At 34.6% G+C, this 12,502-nt stretch overlaps 2 protein-coding genes across 2 annotated transcripts in view; one reads left to right on the top strand and one right to left on the bottom strand.

Annotated features, from left to right (window-relative positions):
- LOC136033926 (uncharacterized) overlaps positions 1 to 9,660 on the top strand; it is an 83,277-nt gene extending 73,617 nt beyond the window's left edge. The window contains exons 7-8 of the mRNA XM_065714940.1: positions 6,500 to 6,831; positions 8,861 to 9,660. Of these exons, the coding sequence (XP_065571012.1) occupies positions 6,689 to 6,831; positions 8,861 to 9,164 (447 nt within the window). The 5' untranslated portion in view covers positions 6,500 to 6,688 and the 3' untranslated portion in view covers positions 9,165 to 9,660. The remainder of the gene's footprint in view (positions 1 to 6,499; positions 6,832 to 8,860) is intronic.
- Positions 9,661 to 10,053: 393 nt separating this feature from the next.
- Positions 10,054 to 10,701, bottom strand: LOC136033498 (uncharacterized). Its single transcript, XM_065714243.1, has one exon. The coding sequence runs from the start codon at positions 10,699 to 10,701 to the stop codon at positions 10,054 to 10,056; it is 648 nt and encodes a 215-aa protein (XP_065570315.1).
- Positions 10,702 to 12,502: the final 1,801 nt, after the last annotated feature.

Here is a 12,502-nt window from a genome sequence, read left to right as displayed (position 1 = left end):
CTAAAAATCGCTAAAATCGCAGAAGTTATTCAAGATTTTCTATCATAGGAAAAACAGCATTGGACACAAATTAAGACCATTAGCCTTAAGATGCAGCTACTGGCCTACTTTGCTCTGAAATGATTTCTTTTTTAAAATCTTTCAAAATGTGAATGCCATTACCTCATAATGCTATTTGTTGCTGTGCAAGGAAACCAGTTTCAAAATAGCTTCCAGACCTGATATTTTCTCGCCTAAATATTGGCTTTCAGCCTAAATATTGAATGTAAAAGAAATACGTATTAATAAAAAAAAATCGATTGAATCTGGTTGCAATCTGCTGATTTATGCTCCAACAAGAGATATTTATTCTATAATTAAGGGTAAATAGTTTAATACATTGATACCTTCGTAATATGCGAAAAATGATTCAGAAATATAGAATCTTATGGATTTTTTAAAAACATATCTTGGATGCTTAAGGACTGCACCTTTTGATCTTTCTTTGCAAGAACAGTAAATTAAAGAATGAATAATAATTAAAGAATCATGTATCCAGGGTGTATAAAGGGGGGGGTCTACCCCATCCCCTCCCCCTCAATAATATTGGTACAGCTCGTAAAAACGTCAAAAAATGCATATAAACGAATTTTTTACACATATAAACTTATATTACGAATTTTTTATTTTGCATATAAATAAATTTATATATATATATATATATATGTATATATATATATGTATATATATATATATATATATATATATATATATATATATATATATATATATATATATATATATATATATATATATGTTGAGTTTTTTTGGTTTTGCAGAATAAACAGCTATTTGGCCTTTTCTCTCGAGTAATTTTGAATGGCACTGTTCAGAAAAAAAAACATTAAATAGATCATCATTTACCTTTTTCAAAGAAAACCCCTCGCTGAATATGAAGGAATGAAACAAATCAGGTTCATATTATTAAATAGATCTTCATTTACCTTTTTCAAACAAAACCCCTCGCTGAATATGAAGGAATGAAACAAATCAGGTTCATATTACTAAATAGATCTTCATTTACCTTTTTCAAACAAAACCCCTCACTGAATATGAAGGAATGAAACAAATCAGGTTCATACTATTAAATAGATCTTCATTTACCTTTTTCAAACAAAACCCCTCGCTGAATATGAAGGAATGAAACAAATCAGGTTCATATTATTAAATAGATCTTCATTTACTTTTTTCAAACAAAACCCCTCACTGAATATGAAGGAATGAAACAAATCAGGTTCATATTAGTAAATAGATCTTCATTTACCTTTTTCAAACAAAACCCCTCACTGAATATGAAGGAATGAAACAAATCATGTTCGAAATTTAAGATAATTTGAAGAAAAAGACAAGCAAAGGTTACATTTTTATTTGATAAAATTAAAAATTTTTGTCAAAATAGATGAATCTTTCTGAAGTTCTTTGATGACATCTTACGCTTAAACATTATTAGCAATTACAGTATTGGTGGCGCTGAAATCGGCTTGGTTCAAAAATTCCTCTATTCCTCTTAAAAAAAAAGAAATGTTATTAAGGTAAAAATCAAATAAAAAAAATATTTCCGACAAATTAAATCGAGTTATGTAACACAAAATTGAGGTGTAAATTAGCTAGATGCAATTAACAACTCTGTGGCTGGATGAAAAAGACAGAACCCTTTTTCTTCAGTTCTTCTAAAAGAGCAAACAAGACTTTGTTTTGTTCTGTTTTTACATATTAATTTTTTTTAGCTCTATAAAGATAATATATACACGTTTTTGTTTGTTTGTTTTTTCATGTCATGCGAACAGTTCTCGCTAGTTCGTTCTATTTTCTGTCTTTATTTCTTTCCGTATTTTCAAGAGACTGTCTTTGTTTACGTATCAAGTCGGAATTATAATATAAGAGAATCTCAACATTAATCCTCACAACGAGAAAAATAAATTTTTATCAAATGGATTTCTATAAGGCATGAATGTCCCAGAGCACTCTGGAATAGAGACTAAGGAAATGGCAAATGAAGCAGCCAAGGCTGGGGCATGGTTGAGATACTACGGTCCATAACCTTTCATCCCCATTGCTCAGGGCTCCCTTGTGCAATTTGTCTTGCTATGTATCCCTTGCCACCTCCATTACCCAAACACGTTTATTTGGAAGTTATTTTCGCAAATTTTCGTATCGGTAAGGCTGGGTCACTAATTGTCAAGTTCTGACAAATTGGTTAGATTCCAATTGGTCAGTTCTGACGACATGGTCAAAACTTCAGTTTGTTGTTGGTTACTATGTTGTTTACTGTGGGTCGTGGTTTCTTTTTTTACGAGGTTGCATTTACTGCTGTAACCACGATCTAGTCAACTAGTTTATGCTTTCTGGAAGAGTGTTTTGCATTTAAAGACTGTAATGCATCTCGCATTAGTTTATCATTTTTGCTGGTATTGTGACCTTCATTTGCCCCTTTTTTGTTACTCCCGCTCATGTTCTGCAGCTGAGAGGAAGAGATCTAATAAGACAGAAATAAATAATAGGGAACAATTACCACAGCGGTAAAAAAAAAAAAAAAAAAAAAAAAAAAAAAAAAAAAAAAAAAAAAAAAAAAAAAAAAAAAACTGCAAAATAAAGGTCGACCGGCGCAATGTAGCTGACCATTATCACTGCAATAAACACTCAGCAAAATTAAGGATCGCTTATTATAACGCCGACGCCGAGATTTTGAAGGGAAAGGGCAATTACAAAACAAAATGCTAGATAATTGAATTAAGAAGTAGTCAGAAATTCAAGGAGGTTTGAAGAGCCAGAGAGTTGACCCCAAATTAACCCCTGCCTTCGACCTTAAAAAAATAAAGGACTATTTTTCATAATTAAAAATGAAAGTTAATCCAGTTTATGTACAACTAAATACAATTTACATTTAGAAAATATCTATCTATTGGTTTTCAAAATATCTTCTAGTTTAACCCCCCCCTCCCCCATTACATGTACGTGTTATAAGTTCTAGTGCCCTTTTTAAGTGACCAAAAAATTGGAGGCCACCAAGGCCCCGTCCTACGCTAACTATTTTCCCAAAGTCACCGGATCAAAATTCTGAGATGACCATTTTATTCGGCGTAGTAAAAAAATCTTATAACTATGTCGTTGAGGACGACTTACCCCCACAGTCCTCGTGGGAGGGGCTACATTTTACAAACATTGACCATTGCTTACATATAGTAATGGTTATTTGGAAGTGTACAGACGTTTTCAGGGGGATTTTTTGGTTGGGGGGGGGGGGTTGAAAAGAGGGGATATGTTGGGGTAGCTTTCCTTGGAGGAATTTATTATGGGGGAAGAAAATTTCCATGAAAAGAGCGCAGCCGTTTCTAGCATTATTAAAAAAAACAATGAAAAAATAAATATGATTTTTTTTCCACTGAAAGTAAGGAGCGGAATTAAAACTTAAAACGAACAGAAATTACTTCGTATGTGAAAGGGGCTGCTTCCTAATCAACGCCCCGGTCTTTATGCTAAAGTTTTTTACTGTTTTAAAAAGTAGAGTTAAGAGAAAGAGCCAAACTCTAGCGTAAAAAGCGGGGCGTTGATGAAGAAACCATCATAAGGCTGCACAAATAGTTAATTGTATCTAGGAAGTCAATGTAAGTTCTACAATTACTAATTTTAGATCAATATGTATTGATTAGGAACAGTTACAATTTAAAATTAATGAGCAAATACTGCTACTATTACTAACAACTCACAGCAACACCTAGCCACCTGATGCCAATACATCTGCACAAGCTCCTCCTTCACAATATATTCATAACTTACCTCTTTACATCATCCCAAGAGATTTCCTGCAACCTCCTTACGACCTTCCTTATAACATCCTCATACCCGTTTGGGGACGGTCTGCTTTTTGTTTGGCCAAGAAGGACGATCTTTTGCAATCTGTTATCCTTCATCTGCAAAACTTGTCGTAGGTATATCAACCTTTTTCTCATTATAGCCGTAAAAAGCGGGACTGAACTTCATTTTTAGTACATCGTACTGTTTGAAATCCGATCAGTCCAATGAGCACCCAAAACAATCCTTAGATTCCCCTGGAAAATGTATAGAAAGTCTTCCCCGTCTTCCAAAGAACCCACATTCAGAACCATGCTTGACCAGTATCATCACTGATTATCATCTCGAATATTCTAATTTTTGTTCGAAGACTTATCATCATATCTTACAAAAAATTTCGTCAAAAAAATGGGACACTACTAAGACAGAAAAAAAAATAACAACCAGCACCATCTAGCCATACTGAGCTATGAAACTAAGTGCCCATTGACAATGAGATTGTACTAAAGCATGGCTCAGACGACGTTCGTAAAGTTCATAAAGTGGTTGGTAAGCTTCATGAAGTTGCTTCGTTAAACTTCTTTACAACCTTACGACACCAAATATGAAAGTTAAACTTTAGTTAACTTTTTTCGTAAAGTTGACCAATAGGGAAAGAGTTTCAGAGTAAAACTTTTAAACATATTGAGAAATGTGGAATATTGAAGCTGAAGACATTCTCATTTCTCTAGTCCGAGAGAAGCCTGTCTTATTCAGGCTTCTCAAGGAAAACACAAAGATATAATATGCATAGAAAATATATTCAAAGAAATTAGTTATGCTGTGACTGTTATGTGCCCTCAGTTTGGTGGTGAGTTTACAGGTGAGTTGAACACTACTTTTGTTGTGTGGTTGCACTTTAGACCATATATCAGATGCTATAATATCTGCAAAAGAAGCAACTATTGCTCACTCATTCCTTCAAAGCAGGGGAAACCAGCAGAGGGGTCCAGAGGTCTTTATGAGTGACCACTCATTTGAGAGGTCGTCACTCCAGGGACTGATAGCCTATTCTTGAAATCTGAATGATCTCTTGATAGAGTTATGACCTATTCTTGAAATCTGGCTGACCTCTCTATAGACTGATGATCCATTCTTGAATCTGAGTGATCAGTCTGAAGAGTGATGGCTCTGACTCTATTTTGGCTCTATTTTGGCTTGTCTAGTAGCCTACTTGGCATACTAGGCTACCTCACTATTAATTATTTGCACATACCCCTTTTCTGAATGGTAGACAAGTCTACCACAGACACACACTTGATATAGAAATAGATTATTTTTAACATTTGGCATACCAGTGCATACTCTTTGCATTATGTTTCTAACATTTGGCACACCATATGCTGGCCTAAACAGGCCTAGTTTTGGTAAAATTTTAGTTAATGGACCTGTTAGGTTTAGGTTAAAAAGATGAATCTTTCTGGGATGGGTCTATAGGCTAAAGTATGTCTTGGGAAGGTATTTTAAAGTACCCACCTCCACTCCTTCTCCCTCTAGAGGGCCCTGAAATTTGCCTACATGACATGTCTTTACCTACTGAAATTTTGACAAAACATCATTTTCCTAAATTTTCATTTACTAGTTGCTTTTTTTCTGCTTTTAGTTCTGAAAATGCAATTCCTGCTATTTGAGTAGAATTTTGAGCCATATCAATGTTTTTTTTTAATTTTTTTTCAAAATTGGAAAATGAGACTTTCGGGGATGTGACTACAGGCTAAAGTATGCCCCAGGAATGTATTTTGAACTATCCACATCCACTGCTTCTCCCTTTAGATGGCCTGAAATTTGCCTACATGATAGGTCTATATCTATTGAAATTGTGACAAAAAAACATTTTACCTTAATTTTGGATTATCAGTTTCTTTTTCTCTGGCCTTAGTTCTGAAAAGCCAATTCCTGTTAATTGCATAGAACTTAAAGCCATAACACTGGCTTTTCTAAATTTAGGAATACTCTTTTGTGCTACCTCCTTATTGGTTAAATATAAGGCTGACATTATTTATTCTCCATGAGTTTTTTTGTGTGATTTCATTGATGTCAGTTGCTTTCTGTTAAAAAATATATTTATTTTTTAAATCAAGCTTCTTCTGTTGTGAAAAAATATGGGCTGTTGTTCTTTTTACATGTTGTATTAATATTGCTGATTGTCTGTATGTCCCAGGAAGGTCTGGAAGAAGAAATCTGGGGACAGTAAGCAGGAAAGGCATGCAAAAGTATAGAATGGCTGGCCCATAGCTTCCTATTGCACTTCATGAGAAGTGCATGAGAGGGTCATGAGAGATGGCTGGTGAATGTAATGGGGGTGAATTTTCTACAAGGTTTAAAAATTTAGGGCAATTGCTCAGGTTGGTAGCTGAGCATGAAAGTAAAATTTGTGATTTGTTTTCTTTGTGACTTTTATGTTTATCTAATGTCATTTTTTATAAGTTAATCTTCATTGTTTTGTTTTAATTGCTATGACCCTATGGCTTTAGTGTAATAAAACCTACATATTTTTATCCATTTCCTGTAAACAGACAGGAGTTCTATATTTCCTAGTTTAATATTCAGGTTTATTTTATTTATTCTAAAAACTTCTATCTTCAGCACAGAACCACCATGACCTTGCTAATATTTAGTTGTCTTTTAGCTCACTCATGTGAAGAGCAGTGGAAGAAGCTGAGGGAAACCTATTGCCGCCACAAGCGGAGCCTTAAAAAGCCTTCAGGAGCCAAAGGTGGGGAAATAAAACCTATTGCCTGGCCACATTTCCTTGCTATTGATGCATTTTGCTCAGACCAACTTAAATTCCGCAAGCCAAGAGCTGGCATAACTAATTATGTACAGGCATTATAGTGGAAGTAGCAACATAGACGAAATAGCAACAGTCAGCCTGTCCCCAGAAGCTGAAGAAGCATCACAGAACTCTTCCAAAAAAATTGATACAGATGAAGCATCCCAAGCAAGTCCAAATTTTGTGAGGTAATTTCCATCTTATTTAGGCATATGACTAAAGTGATATCACTGGATTTAATCAATATTGTGGCTTGTTTTGTATTGTTTGAGAAAAAAATTTTCCATATAGTAAAAAAGCACAGATATCCTAGAAGCTGAAGACTAACTGCAATTTAAAACACCCCCAGAGACATGAGCTAAGGTTACTAACTAACTGTCAAAATACAAAATCTCTCCAAATCTTCATCTTTGTAATTTGTTGGTAAATAGGCTACACATTTATTACTATGCTCTTGTGCACTTCTACAGCTAAAAATTTTGACAAAACAACATTTTACCTTAATTTTTTATTATTAGTTTCTTTTTCTCTGGCCTTAGTTCTAAAAAGGCAATTCCTGTTAATTCAGTAGAACTTAAGGCCATAACACTGGCTTTTCTAAATTTAGGAATACTCTTTTGTAAATAGGCTACACATTTATTACTATGCTCTTGTGCACTTCTACAGTTAAAAATTTTGACAAAACAACATTTTACCTTAATTTTTTATTATTAGTTTCTTTTTCTCTGGCCTTAGCTCTGAAAAGGCAATTCCTGTTAATTCAGTAGAACTTAAGGCCATAACACTGGCTTTTCTAAATTTAGGAATACTCTTTTGTGCTACCTCCTTATTGGTTAAATATAAGGCTGATATTATTTATTTTCCATGAGTTTTTTTGTGTGATTTCATTGATGTCAGTTGCTTTCTGTTAAAAATATATTTATTTTTTAAATCAAGCTTCTTCTTTTGTGAAAAAATCTCTCCAAATCTTCATCTTTGTAATTTGTAGGTAAATAGGCTACACATTTTTTACTATGCTCTTGTGCACTTCTACAGATGAAAAAAAGTATTACTCGGAAATAAAATTCTTGAATTAAGGTGTGATGCTACATAAGTAGATATGCTTAGCTGGAACTGAAATTTTTTTTAAGTTGGGACTAATGTCTAGTACACCAATGCTGTGGTTAGCCATGAAATGTTCTTTTAAACACAATATTTAATGATTCTGAAGCTTATTCTCAAGAATAGATAGATTGTTGATAAGACCACCATCAATGTTGAGGATAGAAAACAAATATCCTAATAGCCTAGGTTAAAAGTAAACAGGTAACACAGCAAAGCCAAGAAAGTAAAGCAAACACAGGCAGAGGGGCAGGGGTTCATTCAGTAGTAGCCTATATTAAGCAAGCAAAATAAATCATAAGAAGCCACTGCACAATGTGTCCAATCAGGGTGGAAATGGGTTGAGAAGTAGTCTCAAGCAAATAGGCTACAATCAAAACAAGCCAGAATGCACTGCACACCAAGTGTAGAGACATTGGCAACCCCATAGCTAGAGCCCCTTGTGAAATAATCAACAAATCATGTCACAGAGCTATGTTCTCTGTGTTTTAACACCTTAGGTCCATGGACTTCCACAATTGCAATTTCACAATTCGTTGAAAAAGGTTTTACAACGTCATTTTTCTACCAATGCCACATTTTATTTGGTATTGTTTCAGTCTCTTTTGTGCCTTCAAAAGAAACTGATGCAGAGGAAGCATCCCAAGCAGGTCCAAAGTCTGAGAGATAATTTCAATCTTATTTAGGCATAAGACTAAAATGATATCAATGGATTTAATCACTATTGGGGTTTGTTTTGTATTGTTCAAGAACAAATTGATAGAATGCATTTATATGAGAATGCAAAAATCTCAAGCATCAGCTTGGTTATAAATGTCAAGTGGCCTACTGTATGAGGAAAAAGAAATTCACTTATCAGTTGAGTGACCCATGGTTCTTAAGATGTCATTATGCATTAATCTTGGTATATTCATAGCTAATAAGCATACCTTTCTTGACTTAGCCCTAGTCTGACCCTGTGACCTAATCTAAGTCATTTTTTCATAGCTGTTGCAGCTCAAACTCATTGCCTCTTACACTAGTTCCTACATTCACTTTGTCCTGGGGCTGCTCTTTGGTTTCTTTTTGTTGTTCAAACATTCATGTTTTTTTGTTCATTTTTTTTTCTTTTTCAAGTGGCTATAAAAAGAGGAGGAAGTCTTGTGACCCAGCAGACCTGGATGCACAAATTTCTTCCGTGTCACACAAAATTGGAGACTTCGTGGATGTCATTGGGCAACAGAAAAGCAAAAAAGAACAGCCAGCGAATTGGGACTCCATGGCGTTGGCTGAAGACTTGAAGAAACTGCCGACGGACTTAAGAGTCAAGGCTCAGGCTGAAATGTTCGGAGTGCTTGCTAAGTATACAGAGATGGCAGTAAATAGGGTTTCAGTACAGGAAAACGTTGTGAAGAGTTTCAATTTTCATGATTACTGCTAAAAACAGTTACCATTTATTCAAGATTTTATTTGTATAATCTTTGCTCAATAATACTTGTAACTATTCTGTTGTGAATAGTAGTTTGTAATTCAAATCAGATGTAATTTCTCATGGTAGTGTACAGCTTGTAGTAAATTCACATTTCCATATTATAACCATGGCAAATAGGCTAAATTTTGCCAGTACTTCCAACAAGATTGTGATATGTACACTATTTGACTGTGAACAAATTTGATACATGATAATAGTTATTGGAAGCTGCTACTATGTTGGTTGTGATGGCAGCACCATCCACTTTTTGGGATCCCGAAATGTAAGTAGAGGGAAGAAAGTTAAAAAAAAAGTTTTCTGTTTCACAGCAAGGAATCTAAACTTGTAAGTACATACTGGCCAAATTTCACTTCAGTATATTGTTTTATGAATTTTCACGTGTATATTTAAGTATTGTAAAATTGAGAATCTGTTTTAATTAAAAATAACTTAAGAATGAAAAATTATTTCCACATGCCACATGCTCTTTCCACCTGAGATTGCTGTAGTCAGTCACCAATTATGTACAGTGATTGCAGTATAATCACTTCTACTACATTACCTACGATTTAGAAATCAAATTGTGCAGCAAACTATGACATTTTCATTATAACTATATAACAATCATAATATATACAATAATAATATAACTATGTAAAATCATAAGGCAGCAACATAATTCTACACAAGGTTTGAACTGTTACTGTCTATTTACAATATCATTCTGCCAAGGTACTTTTCCAATACCATTGAGGTAAATGCATAGGGTATCACGAAGTTTTTTCACCTCAATAGTATAGTTATTTGCCCCAAGCCTGTTTATTCTGTCCCATGTATCAGTTGGGGCTGGGACATTTCTCTACTGGCCATTGTCCTCATCACCTTGATCCGCATCTCCAACATTAATATACCTTGCAGTGATCACTGTCACTCCATCCCTAACTCTCAGGAAATTATGCAAGCAAACACATGACATCACTATCAGGTTCACTTTTTCAAGTGAAGTGTGAATTGGTGTAAAAAAGATCCGCCACTTCGCGGCAAGGATGCCAAAGCAGTTTTCAATTATTCTTCGGGCTCGCGATAATCTGTAATTAAATACCCGTTTTTGATGGTCCAAATATTGTCCAGGGTAAGGCCTCATGATGTAGCTTTTTAAGGGAAAAGCTTCATCCCCCACAATAAAGTTAGGAAACAGTGTTGTTGATCCTGGCAGAAAGGCATCAGGTGGTAGGCGAAAAGCACCACTGTCAAGGTCTCTGGCAAACTGAGTATCAGAGAAAACTCCCCCATCACTTCTACTACCAGGTGCACCAATGTCTACAAAAGTAAATTTGTAATCAGCATCACAAACTGCCATTAGGACAATGCTGAAGAAATTCTTGTAATTGTAGTAAGTGCTCCCAGATTTATAAGGAGCAACCACTTGAATATGTTTGCCATCAATTGCACCACAGCAGTTTGGTAAGTTCCAGCGGGAGTAAAAGTAGTTAGCAACTTCCTTCATGTTCTCAGTTCACAAGTTTGGTAAATAATCATCTTTCAGTGCATCAATAATGGCAGTCATAGTCTCTGTGGTAATCCCAACAATTGTGCTGTGCCCATGGCGGTGCTCATACATCAAAGACTTTTGGGTTTTTCCATCTGCTAAGTAACGAATTGTAACACACAATTGTTCAGCAGGAGATATGGGTATTCTCATATTTGTTGTACTCTTCTCCAACTTATTGAACACCTTACCAAGAAGGCAATTCCAACTTTCTGGAGTCATTCTGACATAATTGGCAAACATAATCACATCATTTGAGATGATTAGCTCTTTCATGAGGTTATGAGATGGCCCCTGACCTATCATCCTTGAAACATCAAAAATTGGTCTAACCCATACACTTCTTTTTCTTTCTCTGGTTTTCTTTCTCTTCTTCAAAAGAAGCAGCTGCAGCAACTGCAGGTTTAAAAGTTCCTCTTCCATCTTGACCTGGAAATGAAAAAAAGATAAGCTAGGTTTGGCTTAATATGTAAAGCCCAAGATTTTCCAGAAATATGATCAGCTAGCTTCTATGGTTTTATTTGAAAAAAGCAAAAGGACAATAAACCAGATTAACTTAAAAATCTAGTTTAAACAACAATCTCAACAAAAATAGACTATATAATATAGGCATTGGGCTAATCATTCTGTTTTTAAATAATGTCAGCCATATATTTAATGTATAAGGAGGTGGCATAAAAGAGTATTCCCAAATTTAGATAACCCAGTGTTATGGCTTAAAGTTCTGCTCAATTAACAGGAATTGCCTTTTCAGAAACTGGGAGAAAAGAGTATTCCTAAATTTAGAAAACCTAGTGTTCTGGCTTAAAATTCTACTCAAGGAATTGCAACAGAATTCTACTACAGGAATTGCCTTTTCAGAACTAAGGCCAGAGAAAAAGAAACTGAAAACCAAAAACAAGATAAAATTAGGTAATTAATAATAAAATTAAGGTAATGATAATTATGATAATGGCAAAATTTGTAACATTTAAATATATTGTATTGCTTGAATATGTGAATTTCTGACAAGGAAGAGGTTGGGGCTTTGGGCCAGTTTCTAATCGTATAGACAAATACACCTTCAGCAGTTATTTCAGAACTGGGTAGCCTAATTCATTAGTGTGGCTAGAAGCTTAATTGTAAGATTGCCTATTGTGGTTTTCGTTTGTCTTTCTTAGTCATTCCATTCAAGATGCTCTGGGTATTTTTCATTGTGATAGATTGTCTTAATGCTCTGCTGAAAAATGAAAAATATTTCAATTGCACAGGATTGGAAAATTTCAGTAGACTAATCAATTAAAAGTCCTAAACTAGCCAGGGAAGTGTGACACTTCCAATTATTAGTATACAGCTCCATGATTTTCCCCTGGGTATGTAGGCTAAGTGGAAGGTCACTGGAAGCTTTGTTCATTTCAATCTTAAGTTCGACCTACATTTGTGACACTTCATTAAATGGTTGTAAAGGAATACTTTTTTTTATTTGTTTGTCTTCTACATGATTGTTTTCTTAATCTTTATATTGATATACATCTCTTACAAATTAATTAGTTATACCACAGTTGCATTTGCAAGTTTTGACCTACTTTGTAACCCCTGGTCTCAAAATTGCATATAAATTTATTGAAGCTAGGAAACATAGAACTCCTGTCTGTTTAAAGAAAATGGATGGACATAAATAGGTTTTATTACACTAAAGCCTCAGAGCCATGAAAATTAAAACAAAACAGTGAAGATTAACTTTAGCCATCTATGATGACCCACATTCTTGTCTATACAT

Source organism: Artemia franciscana, chromosome 12 (assembly GCF_032884065.1).
Source record: "Artemia franciscana chromosome 12, ASM3288406v1, whole genome shotgun sequence".
NCBI lineage: Eukaryota > Metazoa > Arthropoda > Branchiopoda > Anostraca > Artemiidae > Artemia > Artemia franciscana.
The sequence above is the reverse complement of the archived record's forward strand: the minus strand, read 5'-3'. Positions and strand labels throughout refer to the sequence as shown.